The sequence below is a fragment of the Hyla sarda genome, chromosome 1 (genome assembly GCF_029499605.1).
Source record: "Hyla sarda isolate aHylSar1 chromosome 1, aHylSar1.hap1, whole genome shotgun sequence".
Taxonomy (NCBI): Eukaryota; Metazoa; Chordata; class Amphibia; order Anura; family Hylidae; genus Hyla; species Hyla sarda.
Window position 1 is genome coordinate 420,021,093 of NC_079189.1, and position 21,630 is coordinate 420,042,722.

At 41.6% G+C, this 21,630-nt stretch overlaps 1 protein-coding gene across 2 annotated transcripts in view; it reads left to right on the forward strand.

The window, feature by feature from the left end:
* The window catches only part of GRK3 (G protein-coupled receptor kinase 3), a 301,737-nt gene that overhangs the window by 108,947 nt on the left and 171,160 nt on the right, over positions 1 to 21,630 (forward strand). For both annotated transcript variants that reach the window (XM_056529119.1, XM_056529110.1), the window contains exon 2: positions 2,107 to 2,183. In XM_056529119.1, coding sequence (XP_056385094.1) covers positions 2,107 to 2,183 — 77 coding nt within the window. The remainder of the gene's footprint in view (positions 1 to 2,106; positions 2,184 to 21,630) is intronic.

The window sequence follows — 21,630 nt, forward strand, 5'->3', positions numbered from 1 at the left end:
AAGTTTTTTCCTGGATAACCCCTTTAATCCTCTAGAAAGCCATGTACTTAGTAAAGGTCTAAAGCATAACCAGTTCTTAGCTTTATTGTCATAGCAACAGACCCCTACTGATGTATTTAAATGGGTATTCATGGATTTTTTTTCTTTAGCCTTTGTGCCCATGATGACAAAGGATCATACTGTGTAATTTGCCTCTATTACCATGTTGAGTAAATTTTATTTACTGGACCCAAACCAGAAAGTGCTGTAATGCATTCCATGCGGCCAGAGACAACATGACATAAGTCACATGGGGGGGGGGGGGGGGGGGTATTTATCAATTTTGCCTGTTGACAGTTTCTTTTTACCCTTTTTTTTCACTTTGGTTTTCATGGACATGCACCAAATTTATCATTTTGTGCAAGTTGTTCGTAATTTTGGCGCTAATGTTGAAATCAGCTGTTCACAGCGCCTTTTACACAGAACTTACCGCCACAGAGGACGCGTATTTTACACTGTAGAGCAGTCATTTCGGAGTCCCTCCTGCAGTATATCAGCAAGCGACATGAGTTATTTTCTTTTGTGGGGTTTATAGCCACCATGTGAAATGGATTTTTTATTTTTTTTTTGGTTATGTTAGTGCTAACCTTTCCTGAACCTGTGTGGCCATGTCCAATGCTGGCTCCACGGAGGGTGAAGGTTCCTCAGAGACAACTATGTCGCAGGATAGTATTGTTCAGCCCCGGAGGCATCGCTGCTTTCACAAAAAAACATTTTTTAATGTATTTTGACACCTTTACATTTTCTGACATTGCTATGTTGGTTTTCCATGTACATAATTTCATGGCGGTGAATTGCGCCAAAAAAAACCCTAAAGGCGGAAAATTGCTCCGATAGATTGGTGCAAATAATGAATTACTGACCAACAAAAAAAATCACACACACAGGACCGTGTAATTTTGAGAAAGTAAAAAACGACAGTGGAGAGAATGAGCCAAACTTTGGCGCAAAAAAGAAGACACTGTGCCAAAGTATTGCGCCAAAGTTACGGGAAAAATACACATAAATCCTTTGATAAATACCCACATGGTCTCCAGGGGAGCATGGCTGTGCTTCAGTGGGTGAATGGATAACAGGGTGGGAGGGATTTACTGAAGAAAAACTCTCCACCCATCCACTCACGGTCCCTGGAGATGATGCGACTTATTGCATATTGGCATATGCTGGGAAAGGTCAGAGACAACAATAAAATAAAATATTACTTACACTACTGCACTTCTTGGTGTGTGTTCCGTGCGTGAAAACAAAAGCTCCGCACAGTGGTAAGGGCTGATTCACATCACGTTTTCTCCCATACGGGAGCGCATACGGCAGGGGGGAGCTATAACCTCGTGCTCCCGTATGTCTTCGTATATGCTCCCTTATGTAATTCATTTCAATGAGCCGGCCGGAGTGAAACGTTCGATCGGCTCATTTTTGCGCCGTATGCGCTTTTACAACCGGACCTAAAACCGTGGTTGACCACAGTTTTAGGTCCGGGGAAAAAGTGTATACAGCGCAAAAATGAGCCGACCGAATGGAACGTTTCACTCCGGCCGGCTCATTGAAATGAATTACATACGGGAGCACGAGGTTATAGCTCCCCACCTGCCGTATGCGCTCCCGTATGGGAGAAAACGTGATGTGAACCCAGCCTAACAGAGGCATATTGCACAGTATTGTAGTTTGACATCCTGGGCTGAAAGGCTGAAGAAAAAGAATATCCCGGAATATCCCTTTAAATGGTTTGTCAGCTCCCTATAGTCAGCCCCTCAAACGATCAGCTGATAGCTGCGGGTCTGTCTACTAAAACCATAGACCAGCTGACTGGCTCGGAGAAAATGTTATTCTTTCAATGCACCTATTAAATGCATAGATTATTGGTAATACATTGTAGGCAATAGCAAGGTGAAAGCTCAAAATGTATGGAAACGAAAATAGGGCTTTTTTGCAGGAAAATTAAGACCGCAACTACAACCAGCCATCTTTTTATTACTCTCCGAGGATATCTCTAGGATAAAGTGCTTTCATCATAATGTCAACCCGCGCACAATACTCTATTAACTCCATCTACCTGTTTACTTTCAGCATTCGAAGTGTGATGCAGAAGTATCTTGAAGAAAGAGGGGAGTTGACCTTTGACAAGATATTCAACCAGAAAATAGGTGAGGTTACCATTTTTTGTTATACATGGATATTCCTAAAGGGTTAAGGGTTTGTTTTTTTCCAGATCAGGTGGATCAAATTTGATCCAGACAAGATAATGATAAATGAACCTTGTGGTGACCTGCTTGTTATATACATGACATGGAGTTTGAAGAGAGATATAGCTGAGTTTTGCAGCTGCTTTTATTATATGCAGATTACAGTGAATATGGTCCTTCCAGCAGGTGATAAATGGGATATACAATACTATAAATGAATGACCCTCCTGTCTTTTACTACACACTCTACACTGCCCATAATTGAATAATTCTTGGGCATCTTTCCAGAGATCTCCGTGTACCATTCGCCTATTATTCCTAGGAAATCATGAATTAATGAATAACTGGGAGTTACCAGTTGGGTGTGTGTCCATACACACTGTAACCTAGTCCAATCATTACTGACATTATCATGCTAAAACAGGCATGTCAGGAGTAGTAGAGAGTAGTAATTATAGTATTGTAGTATAATGAATAGATGAAATGACTTTCCAATGGTTTTTATTTAGTTTTGTCAGTAAACAGTAATAACAAAAGAAAGACAAAACTTTGGAGGCAGCCCAAAAGATACTGTGCAAGATAATAAAATGAGTATACTCATGATGCTCAGTAGCTTACCGAAAGTAAGATACAAAATTTGTATACATGCACTAGACTTGCATAATATAGCACAATCACATTGGGGGAGATTTATCAAAACCTGTGCAGAGGAAAAGTTGCCCAGTTGCCCATAGAAACCAATCAGATTGCTTCTTTCACTTTGCAGAGGCCTTGTTAAAAATGAAAGAAGCGATCTGATTGGTTACTATGGGCAACTGGGCAACTTTTCCTCCGGACAGGTTTTGATAAATCTCCCCCATTGTGATTTTTGCATTTTTGTGATATGTCGATTGAGCTCCTAGGAAAATTCTGCGATTATCTGTTCTGCTTGGGACAGATGAATCTGCTCGGCTTGGCTCTCGCATCCACGCTGATCGGCAGCTCTGGCGTCCCGGCTGATTTTGGCCGTGCATCAGAATTTTGATTCTCCCAGCTCTGTCTAGCATATTGAATCTAGCAAATTGGAGAGGGGGATTTGCAATTGAGAATGATCATATGAAGTGAATGGCTATTTGAAACTAAGGGAATGGGCTATATGAATTTCATGTAGCCATTTCCCTCATATGTCTGCGGTAAAGTGGCTAGAAGACAAAAATGATTGGCAAGATGGGCAAATAAGGGAAAGAATATGGCTGAAATTTTCATAATATTTATTAGAAAGGCCATCAGGGCTGGGAGATTTACCAAGTGGTATAGTTCGATGACTCGCTTGATCTCTGATACTGATTTAGGGTGCGTTCACACGGAGTAAATGAAGAGTAATTCACGCTCAAAAATTTTCGGGCGGAATTTTTAAAAAAAAATTGCGTGAAATTTGTGCGCAATTTGCACGCGGAATTGCATGTGGAATTGCGCAGGGACATGGGGGAGAAAGAAGTGAAGGGTTTTTCAGCCAGTTCCGCGCAAATTCCACGCAAAAACGATGTCGGGCGGAATTTTTTTTTACCATTGACTTCAATTGATTTCTGCTAGCGGATTCCGCTTGAAGGATGAGCATGCTCTTTCTTCAAGCGGAACGGAATTCAGCGTCCGAATTCTGCTAGCAGAATTTCCCGCAGTGTGAACAGGCCAGCAGAAATAACATTAAAGTCAATGGGCAGAGGAGATGTGCATTCCTTTGGAGCGGAGAATTCAAGAGGAATTACTTGAGGAAATTCCTCTTGAATTACTCCGTGTGAACGCACCCTTAGGGTCGTAGATGGCTTGAAGTTGTGTCAATTTAGGGAGAAATGATTCATCCCTGTCCCCTCATCCTACAACATCATGCAGTTTTTAAAATAGAATATTCTTTGAAAAAATGTGCTGTATCTAAAGGGTGGAGATGTTTAACTTTAGTAGTGGGATGAATCAAGTGATGGAATCCTAAATTTAGCTTGTTGAGACCTAAGTCCAGATGCTAGCAATTTGCCGGCCTTGTCATTTCGAGAATAATATAATATTTTAGACTTCCTAAGTTTTTTCATATGAATACAAAAGACACTCCCTTAGATCTCTTCTAAGTGTTATCGACTGATCTGGTAGCTGATGAGGGGAGTCTTGCCTCTATCTTCTAATTCTGAATGTCAGATAGTAAAGAAGAAATTCTCCCAGCAGTTTCCTTCTTAAATAAATGGCCATGTTTAATATACGAGCAGCGTATGAGTGCTTTATACATGTTCTGTAAAAGGACAATACAGAAGAAGAATTATTTTTTTAAAGTATACTAAAAGCATGGATTACGGTAAGGCCTGGTATTTGGGATGGGATAACAAAAAGGCTTTGTCGTGCTAGACAAAGGTGGGAATATGTTTAATATGCTCCTTGTGTAAGAGTTTGTCTAAGTGTAAAGGTGAACACATAATATTTTCAACCAAAAAAATGCTTATCTAAAGATTAAGTGGATCAATCCATCAAAAACAAGTCTGACCGTGAGTAGGAAATCATGGGCAGCTGAAAAGAAGGAATAATCCTGTTCAGACACATGATGAAATCTCCAAATATCATACACTTCTGCCTGCCAAAACAGCTGACTCCAAGCCAGAGGGGCACATCTAGGCTGAGAGGAACAGTTCACCAAAAAATCGGAAGTGGTATTAAAATCATTGCATATACTGTATAATATCGAACAAAAGTGAGTACACCTCTAACATTTTTTCATGTTACAACACTGAAGAAATGGCATTCTGATAAAATGTAAAGTAGTGAGTGCACAACCTGTATAACAGTGTTTAATGTTGTGCTCCCTCAAAACTCAACACACAGCCATTAATGTCTAAATCTTGGCAACAAAAGTGAGTACACCCCCTAAGTGGAAATTGATCCCAAAGTGTCAATATTTTGTGTGGCCACAATTATTTTCCAGCCGTGCCTTTTGGGCATGGAGTTCACCAGAGCTTCACAGGTTGGTGGTGGATGTTAGAGACCTTGTGCTTTCCACCTTCCGTTTGAGGATGCCTCATAGATGCTCAATATGGTTTAGGGATGGATTCATGCTTAGCCAGTCCTTCACCTTTACCCTTTAGCAAGGCAGTGATCATCTTGGGGGTATGTTTGGGGTCGTTATAATAGTGGAATACTGCCCTGCGGCCCAGTCTCTGAAGGAAGAGGGTCATGCTCTGCTTCATTGTATCACAGTACATGTTGGCACCATGTTTGACTTATCTGAAACAGATAAGCTTATCTTGGTCTCATTGGACCACAGAACATGGTTTTAGTCTTCTTGTCTTCAGAAAACTCTTTGCAGGCATTCTTGTGCTTTAGCTCTAGAATAGACTTCCTTCTGGAACGACAGTCATGCAGACCAATTTGATGCAATACACCTCATATTTAACCTCTGTAGCAATGCTGGCAGCACTGTCTATTTCCCAAAGACACCCTCTGGATAGAATGCTGAGCACTTGCTCAACTTGTTTAGTTGACTATGGTGGGATCTGTTCTGAGTGGAACCTGTCCTGTGAAACCGCTGAACGGTCTTGCTTACCATGCTGCAGCTCAGTTTCGGGGTCATGGCAATCTCCCTATAGCCTAGGCCATTTGTATATTGAGCAACAATTTGTTTTTTCAGATCCTCATAGAGTTTTTTGCCATGAAGTGCCATATTGAACTTCCAGTAACTAGTATTGGAAAGTGTGAGAGTGATGACACAATGTAAGACACCTGCTCCCCATTCATAGCTGAGACCATGTAACACTAATGAGTGACTTGACCGGGATGGAATCTGGCAAATGAGGCCTAATTTGGGCATTTCCATTTAGGGGTGTACTTACTTTTGTTGCCCAGGTTTAGACATTAATGGCTGTGTGTTGAGTTATTCTTAGAGGGCAGCAACATAACACACTGTTATACGGGTTGTGCACTCACTACTTTACATTGTAGCAAGTGTCATTTCTTCAGTGTTGTCACATGAAAATATATAATAAAATATTAACAAAAAATGTTAAGGGTTTCCTCACGTATGTGAGATACTGTAACCAATCCCCCCCCCCCCCTGTTTATGTTTAGCTACTTATTTTAAGAACCAACAGACAAATTGTATCTGGTGAGAATTTGGATATAAACGAAAGCCAAAGTAAACATATTATTTAGGGTACAGATCATAACTAATTGTACTTCCTAATTTTGTTTCATTAGGAATTGATAAGTACTGTAGGACTAGTGGCTTATATGTTAACTTGTTTAAATATATGCATTGAAGTGTGGGGTGCCGCCTCTTTCTCCCCTGAGAAGGGTTACCTCCTTTTCATATATGTTTTAACCCTTTTTTGGAATGAATATGACTTTATGCATTTTAAACTTAAGTGCCCTCCTTAATTAATGTATTCACTAATGGACTGAGAAAGTCGACATACTACAATATACTTAATTATAATGAAAAATCATTTCTTAAAGGAAAACTGTCAGCATGGTCCCCCATACTGGCTGTTTGTGCAGGTGATGCTGATTAAAATTATGCCTACCATGTCCTGATCCGTCCCTGTGTTCGCCTGTTATGTTTTTCTAAATATGCTAATGAGGCACAAGTGGCACGGGCAGGGTTACGAGCTCATTCCCTCCCTCCGCCTCTTCCCCACCTCCCTGCTCTGTAAGCGCTTCTACTGCACATGTGCCGCTTCCTAGGTACACCCAGAAGTGGCATTAGCGCAGCTTCAGGACAACGGCGGCCATCTTTGAGACTGTACCCAGGAAGCGGCACAGGCCCAATAGGCATAATTTTAATCGGCGTCACCCACGCTACCAGCCAGTACCACTGATTAGTGCGGGTGACTTTGCTGACAGTTTTTCTTTAACTTGGAACAATGATTGGCATAAAAAATATGAGGAAGCTGCGGGTGTCTAATCTGGTGGGCATCTTTGCAAAGAATGTTGGTTTCTTGAAGACAAAAGGTTACACAGCTCCCATTGTCACATTGTTTAGGACAGTCTTCTTGGCTATATCTAGCGCCCACAAACAGGCTGGAAATGGTGCGGGAGAAAACCCCTTTAAGGGTTCACATGCTGGTAACTAGTGGGTTTCCTGCTGCGAGTTGTGCAACCAATCATTTGAATCGTATGGTATCATAACTTGCAGTGGATCTGCTGCAGCCGGAAATCCGCTGCTAGTTACAGCGTGTGAACGTACCTTAAAACTTCCACACGAACAATGTTGTAAACGCATTCTAACAACTAAACCTGGCAATTTGGCAAGTGGTCTAATACTATATTTCTTGTTTATCCACGTTTACGATGTCTTTCCTTTATTTCAAGTTAAATATGCTCACGATCATTTCTTTAAGGGGTTGTCCTACTACTTATTTATTTATGTATTTATTTATGGTTTTTTTTTTATCCGCTCCGAAAAATATAATGTTCTAAAATAATTGAAGAGGTCATTCTCACCTTACTGATCCCTCTCATTTCTGTCCGAACTCTTTTCTCATCCCTTGCTGCAGTAGTGACCCTTAAAGGAATACTCTGCCCCTAGACATCTTATGCCCTATCCAAAGGATAAGGGATAAGATGTCTGCCGCTGGGACGTCACAGCGTTCTGAGAACAGAAGCCTGGGGCTTCCATGTTTCCTATGACACACCACGCCCCCTTCATTCAGATCTATGGCAGGTAGTGTGACAGGTAGTCATGCCCCCTCCCATAGACCTAAATGGCGGGAACGTGGTGGCTATGGTGGCCAGTCATCCGGCACAGAGCAGAATTCACTTCATGCACAGGATGACTGGGGTGTCACGCCGGAGATTGTGGGGGTCCCCAGCGGTCAGACACCTGCGATCAGACATCTTATCCCCTATCCTTTGAATAAGATGTTTAGGGCGGAGTACCCCTTAAACAGTGAGTGGCTACAATGGATACATGTCTACGTTGAAACGCTTTTCTAAGAATAAGAAAGTAGCTTGACAACCCCAATAATGTGTACATATTAGGCTAATCTTTCCACTTTCCTTTATATTAGCTGTGGAGGGAAGCAGGTCTTCTCTGGGTGGTACAGTTGCAGAGTAAATCTTTACTGGGTTGTATGGTTGTACTATCCAGTGTGGACCTGCATCTCACCAGGCTTATCTTGATAATGGGCCAGAGAATAGCAGTACAGAGGCACACCTATACATTTTCAAGTTGAATGTGTAACTATCTCCCAGGGAATTTATAGGAGATATAGCTGTAGGGTTAAAAATGTTACATGCCCAAGATCTCTTGTGACAAATCTTTTTTTTTTTTGTTTTTTTTTTTTTGTGTTTGACACATGGTGGTTGTACATAGTAAGATTTTTTTGTAGGTTAGTGAGCAATTTCATCAGTACAATAAACACTGAGAGGACAAAGCCCACAACGTTCAGTTGGTTGTATGTGTCCAATATCACTGGTCTCCAGGTAACGAAGTCTATCATCTAATCTGCACTTTTATTATTTATTTGGCTTGTAATAGTTTTGTTTAAATCAGTCAAAAAAGCACCAGTAAATGTGTCCAGCTCTATAATAATACATTTATTATCTTGGTCACTAAATATAAATAGCATAGAAGTGACCCGGTTACCCGCCGACTCCGCTTCAACTGCGCACACAGAAATCACCGGTTCTAGACATAATGCAGGGCGCTCAGAGGCGACTGCCGGCGGTTTTGCGCTGTGTGTGCTTCTTCCGGCCTCGTACGAGGCAGGAAGAAGCGCACACAGTGCGAGACTGCCGGCATTCGCCTCTGAGCGCCCTGCATCAGCCTGGAACCGGTGATGTCCATGTGAGCAGTTGAAGCGGAATCAGCCGACTGAAGCCTAGCGGTGTCTGCAGGTAACCGGGTCTCTTCTATGCTATTTTTTTTTCTTTATAAAATGTATGCAGTAGTGTTATTCTTTTGTAATTCTTTTTAGCGTTTGCTATTATTGAATATATCTGTACATGCTTTGCTTCTGAATTTGAGCTTTTTTAAAGCTGTTATTACAGATTCCAAAAAAATTAAAATTGGACAAGAATGGGCCTGTTGCTTATTTCATTTGGATTTTGTCCCAGTAATGCCACAGAGCCGAGATTAATCATATACTTTTTACATTTCTGTTTGCAAGCAAAAGGTTCTCGGAGTGCTTGGAAAGGAAGATTCTGCGTTGTTCGGGTCTCGCTGTTATTGAAGCCATTCATCTTCTGGATTTATTCCTGTAATATGTAGCTAATTTGACCAGGCTTTAGGCGCTCTGAGAAGCCATACTTTTCATGGGCTCTGTTGGGATCACAAACTGTGCTCGGTTTTATAAACAGACATGAAAACAAGTATGAACGTGTTTGACTTAGACCTCGGAATCTGGTTGGTAAGGTGATAATCTCATAGGCTTTTTTGGAAAATAATGGAATGTAGCTGATATTTAAGGAATATGTAAAGACCTGTACAAGGTCTCTGAACCTAAGTGGCCGTGACCTTATTTGTCATTACCCAATGCTGAATAATGGACAATGCATTCTGTAGCAATGTTAGAAGAATGGTTACTGTCAGCTGCCATTGGCCTATGGTGATGTCTTTTGCCATGAGTAAAACCAATTAAGAATCTGTACTGCCACTCATTAGTAAGTAAAGCTTTATAGGCACAACATTTTCCTGGTTAGTGTTTGCAGTCAAAATATTCAGTTGGGTTTTAAAGTGTCAAGTTATAATATTTGTGCGCTCACTTTGTGATATTAAATATGTATGCCTCAGGCGGCCCATCAATGGGCACATATCTTGCTGGCATGGGTGGCTGAAGAAAAATCTTTTTTTCTGGATCATCTATGCACTACAAACATGATCTTGTTGGCCCCACCAGAGGACAGCAAGTTGGGAGACTCCTTCCTTGATTCCCCTATACATACTGACTTGTGCCCTTATGAGGCTATATTACAGCTCTGCATTATATTTCACATAGCCAGCCTATGATATCAAGTTTAAGACATGTACATTAAAGAGGTACTTTGGGGGAAAAAAAAAAAATTCTAATCACATGGTGCAGAAAGTTATACGGATTAGTAAATACCTTCTTCTTTTTCAAAATCTTAAAGGAAATCTGTCATCAGTGTCATCTACAGAAAACGGTGGGTACAGACAGGTAGTGCAGGTGACACTGATGACAACCATACTTACCTGATTCCGTTCCGTGCTCTGGTTCTCCCGCAATTTTTCGCTGTATCTTCCGTTCCGGGGCCAACTTGGAGCATGGGCGGAGCTTTGTGACAGCTGCTGCTTCTCTGCTGGATCCCGCTGCTAACAAAGAGCAGTGATGACATCACGAAGCTCCGCCCATGCTCCAAGTCAGCCCCGGAACGGAAGATACATCGGAAAATTGCAAGAAAACCAGAGCACAGAACCGGATCAGTTAAGTATCTTAATACCTAATTGTCATAAGTGTCACCTGCACTACTTGTCTGTATAAGGCTGGGTTCACACCACGATTTTGCTCTACAGTTTCCGAATACGGTTTTATGTACCAAACCGGATTACCCAAAAATGGATCCAACCGTATATAACCAGATGCTCCAAAAGTCAACTGTATACGGTTGATATTTTTTAGTCTGGTTACATATGATTGCATACGGTTTTCTTCAATAAAACTAAATTTTTTTTTTCAAAATTTTCATAAAAGTTACAGTTTGCCATGTGGGGAGGGGTTTGCCATATGGCTTTGCTTGATGACATGACTTCACTTCATGACTCTGCAGAAAAATGAGCCCTCTGGGCTTAAGGAAGAAGGGAGGGGCATTTCATAGTATGTTCCAGAAGGTAGTTGCGGCCTTCGGCTCGATCTGCGCATGTGCAAAAGTCAAAATCTGATTCAGAAAACCATACTGAACCGTATACGGTTCTCATAGACTGCTATCTTAAAAAAAAAAAAAAAAAAAACTGTATCTGGTTAGAATACGGTTTCGGACCCGGACACAAAACCGTGGTAGATGGGAAAAAAATGCAAAAAACGGATGAATTTGAAAACGGATGTAACCTTAGACATAATGCGGTGTACGGTTTTTAATGTTAAGTCAATGGACACGGTTTTCAGTACAGTTGAATACCGTTTCGAAAACAAAACCACATTCCAAAATCGTAGAGCAATATCGTGGCGTGAACACACCCTAACAGGTGTTTTAACCCTTCCAGTACTTATCAGCTGTTATATGGTCCAGAGAAAGTTGGGTAGTTCTTTCCAGTCTGACGACGGTGTTCCCTGCTGACACAGTATTTTACCTATGGCTAGCTGTGAAGGTCCATTGTGAAACAGGTTGTAGATTCATTAGAGGATGGACTTTACAAGTCGTTATTGTAATGTGTATGGGAGCTGCTGACAGATTTGTCAGGATGTGTTGTGTTTTTTGTCCCCCCCCCCCCCTTCCTTCCTCTACATTCTTTTGTCTATTTTTTTCTAACCAGTTTGCCTCCAGCTGTTGCAAAACTACAACTCCCAGCGAGGTAATATAGTAACATAGTTCATAAGGTTGAAAAAAAAAACTATGACCCTAATGAGTTCAACCTATGACCCTAATGAGTCCCTACTGAGTTGATCCAAAGGAAGGCAAAAAACCCTCATTTTAGAGTCAGCATAAATCCCTGGCTCAATGTTCTGTCCCTATAGATATAGAATCCATAACCTGTAATGTTCTTGCTCTCCAAAAATGCATCCAGACCCCTTTTAAATTATTTTACAGAGTTCCCCATGACCACCTCCTCAGGCAGAGAATTTCACAGTCTCACTGCTCTTACAGTAAAGAACCCCCGTCTGTGTTGGTGTAGAAACCTTCTTTCCTCTAGACGTAGAGGATGCCCCCTTGTTATAGATACAGACCTGGGTATAAATAGATCATGGGAGAGATCTCTGTACGGTCCCCTGATATATTTATACATAGTTATTAGGTCTCCCCTAAGCCTTCTTTTTTCTAAACTAAATAATCCTAATTCTGATAATCTTTCTGGGTACTGTAGTCCTCCCATTCCCCGTATTACCCTGGTTGCCCGCCTTTGAACCCTCTCCAGCTCTTCTATATCTTTCTTGTGCACTGGTTCCCAGTACTGTACACGGTATTCTATGTGTGGTCTGACTAGTGATTTGTACAGCGGTAGAATTATTTCCTTGTCGTGGACATCTATGCCCCTATTGATGCACCCCATGATTTTATTTGCCTCGGCAGCAGCTGCCTGACATTGGTCACTACAGCTAAATGTTGACTAAAACTCCTAAAGTCCTTTTCCACATCAGTTGTCCCAAGTGTTCTCCCATTTAATACATAATCCCAGCCCGGATTTTTCCTCCCCATGTGCATTACCTTACATTTATCAGTGTTGAACCTCATCTGCCACTTCTCAGCCCAAACCTCCAACCTATCCAGATCCATTTGTAACAGTTCACTGCCCTCTAGCTATTTTGCTGATGCTTTGAGAATCCAGACCTTTAGAGAATCCAGACCCTATAAGGGCCCATATACACTACAGAATCTCTGCAGATGTAGATTCCGATTGCAGCACATGCCGCTAAAAGCGATCAGACATGCGCCACTACTATTGAAGACAATGCATTTCTGAGCAGATTTCACACGATGAATGAACATTTAAAGGGGTACTCCGCCCCTAGCATCTTATCCCTTATCCTCGCTCTGTGTGTAATGACCGGCAATACAGGGGCCGGAGCATTGTGATGTCACCGCTCCGCCCCCTCGTGACATCACGGTCCGCCCCCTCAATACAAGTCTATGGGAGGGGGCGTGGCAGCCATCACGCCCCCTCCCATAGACTTGCATTAAGGGGGTGGGCCTTGATGTAATGAGGGGTGTGATGTCACGAGGGGGCGGAGCCGTGATGTCACGATGATCTGGCCCCTGTATTGCCGGTCATTACGCACAGAGCCAACGTGCTCTGTGCAGTAGTGATAGCAGGGTGCTACAGCCAAGATCCAATGGATCCCCAGCAGCGAGACCCCGGGGATCTGACATCTTATCCCCTATCCTTTGGATAGGGGATAAGATGTCTAGGGGCGGAGTACCCCTTTAAGGGGCGTCTGAAATTTTAAATTCTGCAGTGGGAACGGTGCAGCAGGATCCCATTGTAAACAATGAGGCTTTTGCATGGGAATTTCCAAACAGCATTTCTCCTCTTGGAGTTCTGTAGTGTGCTTGGGCCCTTACTTATATGATGCTGTACATTGCTGTGCCTTTTTTATTTGGTAGTAGATAGTCTAGGTTTGGCTTCCACTTGGTCTGGGGTACCTGTAATGCTTGGCCAGTCCTGTAGTAAAGCCTTGTTTTTCTGGGCATCTGAGGAAGGTGTTCCAAACGCTGTTCTGAATTGTTACAGCAGATGGCAAATGGCATCACTTTCCAAGTAGTAGTAGTTTGTTTTTTGTCTCTTTGTAGGTGGGGGTGAGCTGTACGAATAACTACGTGCTGCAGTTTGTTCTCGCAGCATTCTTAGGATTATTCTTGCAGTAACATTTATGTGCCTATTTATGTTACTCTTAGATAATTGTGAGATACACAAGACAATGGTGTCCTTCTGTTATTAGATATTTTTAGTCCAGTGGTTTCACGGGGGCATGGCGCTGCATGAAGCAGATATGTTTTCCATGTGTTTTCTTTATCTATGCTCTGCACAATTTATCATTTTTGTGATTCATGTGCCTTGAAGGAATGTCTTGTGGTATATTATAATTAGATCATGTGCACACTGGTGGAAAACTCTGTAGCTCAGTATAATAGCTGCATGTTGGTGTTTTCTTGCTGTGTTTTGGAACAATCTTGCCTCTGTGCGCTTTGTCCAAACACCAAACCTGCAATTATTTCAGGTCTCCATAGCGGCTCACAAGAAATACACACTGTTCAGTCCTTTGTTGTCATGTATGCTGAATGCAGGGAACCCCTACATCTGAGTGCCTATAGGATTGGCAGATTTCCATGTCTTTCTGTTTGTTAATCATCAAGCACCCATGATAATTTTACAGTCGATTGTGCCAGCTGGTGCGATCATATCTTCTGATAAGAGTGCAGGGTGGACCCGGTGCTTAGTGGGCAGTGCGCTCATATTGACATTGTAGCACAGTAACTGAGCAGTGGTAGCACATTATTATCATCATTCCTATCCATGCCTTGTACAAAACAACGTTTTCAGGTACCTTTTAAAGGGGTACTCCAGTGGAAAACATTTTTTTTTTTTTTTTAAATCAACTGGTGCCAGAAAGTGAAACAGATTTGTAAATGACTTCTATTAAAAAAATCTTAATCCTTCCAGTACTTATTAGCTTCTGAATACTACAGATATTTTTTTAACACAGTGCTCTCTGCTGACATCATGACCACAGTGCTCTCTGCTGACATCTCTGTTCATTTTAAGAACTGTCCAGAGTAGGAGAAAATCCCCATAGAAAGCATATGCTGCTCTGGACAGTTCCTAAAATGGACAGAGATGTCAGCAGAGAGCACTGTGCTCATGATGTCAGCAGAGAGCAAGAAAAGAATTTCCTCTGTAGTATTTAGCAGCTAATAAGTACTGGAAGGATTAAGATTTTTTTAATAGAAGTAATTAACAAATCTGTTTCACTTTCTGGCACCAGTTGATTAAAAAAAAAAAAAAAAAAAAAAAGATTTCGACCAGAGTACCCCTTTAATCCTTCCAGTACTTGTTAGAGGTTGTATACTACAAAGGAAGTTCTTTTCTTTTTGGATTTCTTTTCTGTCACAACCACAGTGCTCTCTGCTGACCCCTCTTTCCATGTCAGGAACTGTCCAGAGCAGCATATGTTTGCTATGGGGATTTCCCCCTGCTCTGGACAGTTCCTGACATGGACAGAGGTGTCAGCAGAGAGCACTGTGGTCGTGACAGAAAAGAAATCCAAAAAGAAAAAAATTTCCTCTGTAGTATACAGCCGCTAATAAGTACTGGAAGGATTAAGATTTTTTTTTTTTTTTTTTTTTTTTTAATAGAAGTAATTTACAAATCTGTTTAACTTTCTGGCATCAGGTAATTTAATTTAAAATAAAAAAAAAAGTTTTCCACCAGAGTACCCCTTTAACTAGAAAAAAAAATCAAAGGCATCTGCACATGTTTAGTGCAGCCAAAGACACTCTACATATTAGTATATTTTTTTGCTAACTTTTGCACGGCATTTCCTAGTGTCACACACTGGGTTATACTGTATTCCATGATGATTCCAGAACGGCGACACGCAATATTTGAGAGAATCTTGCCATGATGTACAGTTACCTGGGCCCTCTTAGCAGTCAGTCTCTTAGATCCCACGTTGTTTTAGATGAGTCGTGTGACATTGCTGCATTGGTAATGTGTACTTGCTTGCAGGTCTGCACACAGTGGTGTTTTTCAACCAGGGTGCCTCCAGCTGTGTCAAAACTACAACTCCCAGCATGCCCGGACAGCCGAAGGCTGTCCGGGCATGCTGGGAGTTGTAGTTTTGACACAGCTGGAGGCACCATGGTTGGGAAACATTGGCACAGAAGAGATGAGCGAATTTACAGTAAATTCGATTTGTCACAAACTTCTCGGCTCGGCAGTTGATGACTAGAGATGAGCGAACTTACAGTAAATTCGATTTGTCACGAACTTCTCGGCTCGGCAGTTGATGACTTATCCTGCGTAAATTAGTTTAGCCTTCAGGTGCTCCGGTGGGCTGGAGAAGGTGGATACATTCCTAGGAAAGAGTCTCCTTGGACTGTATCCACCTTTTCCAGCCCACCGGAGCACCTGAAACCTGAACTAATTTATGCAGGATAAGTCATCAACTGCCGAGCCGAGAAGTTCGTGACGAATCGAATTTACTGTAAATGTGCTCATCTCTAGCACACAGTATCGACAGCTGCAGCGATGTTTCTTCCTCCCTCTTCTATGATTCTTCATATATTATCTAACCTCGATTCTAGTTCTTTTGTTCCCTGGATAATTCGGTTTGCGACTTTCCACCGTCGAAAGAATGTCATGGCAACATATCAGGCAACCGGTAATTGTACTTTAATATTTTGCAAGGGAATGATTTCCTGTTGGTTGGCTATTTAAAGCACCACCCTGTCTGTGAAAAGGGCATGGCTGTGCTTTGAAGCAGTCTAAACTGATGGGAGATGTTGGCGGTCTGTATTCCTTCATTAGCAAGGCCTTGATGGTACTACTACTTGCATGCTATCCGCCATATGCCAAGAATCCTCAGCTATTGTCTCATGTATTTTTGTTGCCATATTATACGTTTTGCCAGTCTGTCTTTTATTCTGGTGTATTGACATACATGTTCTTTTTTTCTTTTTTTGTTATGTTTATTACATTTACTTTGACTGCATCCTTATATGGAGCACCAAGGACTGCAGCAAATGCCTGTACATTAGTCTTCTGCTCGGGAAGATGGAATTCCTTCTTAGGATATATACGGAGATGTTCAAGGAGCTTGTGTTTTTTTTTCTCCTCCTTTTCTATACATGAGTATGCTGGCCTGTAATGGACAGTACACCATGTCCTGCTTAGGCTGGGTTCACATCACATTTTTGCCATACTGTTCTCAATCTGTTTTTCTAAAGAAAACCGTATGGCAAAAAAACGGATGGAACAGTATGGAAAAAAGTAAACCATATGGGTTTTTAAACAGTAAACTGTTTTTAAAAGTGCATACAGTTCCGTCAGTTTTTATAGAAAAAAAAAACCATACGTTTTTGAAAATGTTGTCCATTTTTAATGGGAGGGGTCTTGGGTGGGGACTTTAGGATTCAAATGCGCATGTGCAAAGTAAAAACGTATACGTTTTTCCCGTATGGAACCGTATACATGCGCGTTTCCCATTGACGTCCGTGTTAAAAAAAATGTATGCGGTTTCAGTACGGTTTTTAAACCGGAGACAAAATTGTGGTCAACCACGGTTTTGACTCCGGTTTAAAAACCGTACTGCAACCGCATAAGTTTTTTTTAACATGGACGTCAATGGGAAACACACATGTATATGGTTCCATACGGGAAAAACTTATATGTTTTTACTTTGCACATGCGCATTTGAATCCTAAATTCCCCACCCAAGACCCCTCCCATTAAAAATGGACAACATTTTCAAAAACTTATGTTTTTTTCTTTCTATAAAAACTGACGGAACTGTATGCACTTTTAAAAACAGTATACTGTTTAAAAACGCAAACGGTTTACTTTTTTCCATACTGTTCCATCCGTTTTTTTGCCATACGGTTTTCTTTAGAAAAACGGATTGAGAACAGTATGGCAAAAACGTGATGTGAACCCAGCCTTACTGTTGGAGTAACCACCAATATGGACACAGCAGCATTCAGGATAGCAAATGTCCTATTTGTGGTGGGTACTAAATTAAAGGGGTTATCCAGGAAAATAAATTATACATCAACTGGCTCGAGAAAGTTAAACAGATTTGTAAATTACTTCTGTTAAAAAAATATTAATCCTTTCAGTACTTATGAGCTGCTGAAGTTGAGTTGCTCTTTTCTGTCTAAGTGCTCTCTGATGACACCTGTCTCGGGAATCGCCCAGTTCAGAAGCAAATCCCCATAGCAAACTTCTTCTACTCTGTACAGTTCCCGAGACAAGCAGAGATGTCAGCAGAGAGCACTGTTGCCAGATAGAAAACAACAACACAACTTCAGCATCTGATAATTATTGGAAGGATTAAGATTTTTTAATAGAAGTAATTTACAAATCTGTTAAACTTTCTGGAGCCAGTTGATATAAAAATTTTTTCCTGGAATGCCCCTTTAAATCTTCAATTGCCTAGTGCCTTATTGTGTTAAACAGTTTTGTAAATGACTTCTATTTAAAAATATTAATCCTTCTAGTACTTATCAGCTGCTGTATGCTCCACAGGAAGTTATTTTTTAATTTATTTTCTGTCTGACCAAACTGCTCTCTGCTGACACCTCTGGCCATGTGAGAAACTGTCCAGAGTAGGAGCAAATCCCCATAGCGAACATATCCTGCTCTGGACAGTTCCTGACATGGACATAGGCGTCAGCAGAGAACACTGTGGTCAGACAGAAAGCAAATTCAAAAAGAAAAGCACTTCCTCTGGAGCATACAGCAGCTGATAAGTACTGGAAGGATTAAGATTTTTAAATAGAAGTAATTTACAAATCTGTTTAACTTTCTGGCACCAGTTGATTTAAAAAAAAAAAATGGGAGGTAGTATGCAAACATAGATTATATCACGTGAAGTTGGTTGGAGGAGGATAGAGAGGGAAAGAAATATTGAGCAAGATGAGCACAACCCACAGTTTAGATGCATCATAAAGCCAAATATAACTTGCCTGGTGTACATCACAGATGACTTTCTAACTGGCGCACATGCCCTAGCGTTCTTGTTTATTTTTATGCATTTTCTTAAATATTTTCTTCACTCCCTCTTGACATTGATCAACCACCTAGTCTTGTAATTTAGATATCAAGAACATGAGAGCTACTTGGTAGGGGGCCATTGACTTTATTAATTCTCATGAAAATGAGGTTCATACCTTTAAATTAGAATTCTTTTATAGTGTATTGCATTATGAAAACCTCTTCAGAGTGGTAATATATTGAATATGGTCATGGTAATATTAAATTTGACCATTTGAACGTCACTCAACACCTATGACAACCAATCACAGCGCAGTTTAATTTTCCAAATGTACTAAAAGGGTAGGGTCACACGTGCTGTATTTTGCTGTGTATCTTCTTGCAACTGATTTTGCTACCCATTGACTTCAATGGGTAGGAAAATACGCAGCAGCAAATACGCAGCAAAATACGGCACGTCTGACCCTACCCGAAAACAAAAATGTATTAAAAAGGCAACAAAACATGAACATTTGAGGCTCACTTGTTTGTACAAGTATATTGCGTGAACATGCCACTGTCTGTCTGTTCTAACCTTCAAAATGAAAGTTGGACTGTGGTAACTATAAGCACCTAAGATAATTTTTTCTTTTGGACAGTTGTCATGAATCTCCCCTAAGGGTAGGGTCACACGTATTTGACCCACGTACGTATTTGATGCACCTGCGTATTTCTGTGCTAGCAAAGTCTATGGGAGTAATAATGAACACCCATATACTTTGCTAGCACTCAAATACACAGGTACATCAAATACGCAGCGTTACGCTACTTGTGACACTACTGTTAAAGGGGTACTCCGCTGCTCAGCATTTGGAGCAAACTGTTCCGTACGGAGTTTGTGACATCATAGCCCGCCCCCTCAATGCAAGTCTATGGGACTCCCATAGACTTGCATTGAGGGGGTGGAGTGTGATGTCATGAGGGGCGGGGCTATGACATCACGAGCTCCCGACTCCAGCGTTCGGAACAGTTTGTCCCAAATGCTGAGCAGCGGAGTACCCCTTTAAGGGTCTCGTGTCCTAACAGAAAATGTCAGTTTTTCCATTGCAAGCTGTCTAATCACTTTGTGCCTTGTCAACCCTGTTGTCGCAAAATTAATATGGGTAGGATTTCCAGTATATTGCTTTGCCCATGCCAACCTTAGTCCATTTCTGATAAATAACAAGGCTTTTATTTTGTCTAAGCAGAAGCCTCCAGCTACACTACTTAAAGGGGTACTCCGGCGCTAAGACATCTTATCCCCTATCCAAAGGATAGGGGATAAGATGCCTGATCGCGGGGGTCCCGCCGTGATCTTGCATGCAGCACCCCGTTATAATCACTCCCCGGAGCATGTTCGCTCCGGGTCTGATTACTGGCGATCACGGGGGCCGGAGCATTGTGATGTCACGGTCCTGTGTGACATCACGCTCAGCCCCCTCAATGCAAGCCTATGGGAGGGGGCGTGACAGCTCCAGGGACTGATTCTAACGGGGTGCTGCGTGCAAGATCACAGGGGTCCCCAGCGGCGGGACCCCCGCGTTCAGGCATCTTATTCCTATCCTTTGGAGAGGGGATAAGATGTCTTAGCGCCGGAGTACCCCTTTAATAAGTGAAACTGCAGATGACTTGGCCCCAATGCTCCCCTCCTCATATCTAAGGCCAGTGTTACACAGTAGTAACACACACAGAGGCCCTCATTTACTATTGCAAACCCGACATGTTTTGACTGGTTTTGTGCCAGATTCTCTGACTAACTTTCCAGTTTGCTTAGAAAACCCGAAAAAGGGGCGTGACCGGTGGGAAAAGGGGGCCTGGTCACCGAAAAGGGTGGTGGATTCTGCTGAGGAAAACCCTACAGATCAGAGCATGTGTAAAAAAAAATAAGAATGAAAAGCAAAGAGTAGGGAAAGTGGAAAATGTAGGGAAACCTTACAAAATACAGTGGAAAATAAATTGTAGGAAATAAAACCCACAAAGAAACCTACACAACACTCTTAGTAAATAAGTGCCCCCGTCTTCCTTTTGGTAATCGGAACTAAATGTGCAGTGGATCACGATACGGTTCTGTGGTTATCTAGTTGCAGGGGTCGAGGTGCTGCAGACGTGGGACATTGTTTGGCAGGATCTGGTGGTCTCTTATCTAGATTAGCGGAAAATCAAATAGCAGTCGGACCTGAATGGCGTTGCTGCGGAGCTCTATCTCATTTAGCCGTTTTCTGAACCTTTTCATAGCCGTGTGAGCACTTGCTGGGCAGGCATTGTATTTTGGGCTTAACTTAATCTACATCTTTAACAGATCAACAGTTGGTGAAAGTATTAACACAATCTCCACAAATTATAAACTTGGATACCTTTTATTGTTTATGGCCCAGTAAAAAGCTTGAAGAGGATTAGTGTTTATATGACCCGAGGAGGAACTGCAGCGGTGATGGCTTCCTTTAACATCGTAATGATTTTCTACACCTCGGACTGCATTTCGGGAATTAAGGATTTCCTAATAATAGCTTCTTAATGAGGAAGTGTAACCGCTGCCTGAACAGAATAATCGAGTGACATTATCTGCTTCTCTCCACTTCCTTATGACATCCGGTTTTACTGCCTGTCAGGAGCATTTTGCAATATGGGGGCCCCATATTTACAAATTCAAATATGGGCAAATTCCCCCTGCACAATTTCAGCTGTGATCTGTGGGCGATACAAGAGGTATCATTGAACACTAGTATTTGTAGGTTAATAGATTATTTTCCTAAAGTTGTTATGGTACATTTCTTTTCTCTGTAATCTAAAACAGAGAGAAAGGTCCAAATCTTTCCATTTTCTTTCCATTAGAGTATTAATTCCACTCCTGGCTTTCATAAAACTTCTGACCACAATGAAGCCCAAAATACGGTGTGAATCTAACCTAGAGAAAAGGAGAAACCCAAGATTAAAGAATTTTATCAGAAGTGGGTGACATAATTCTGTCAAATGACTGACTCAGGAATGATATCAGGAAACTAGTCTAACAAACTTTTGACTTTAGTGGATCTCATGCATGAAAGCAGAGGGACA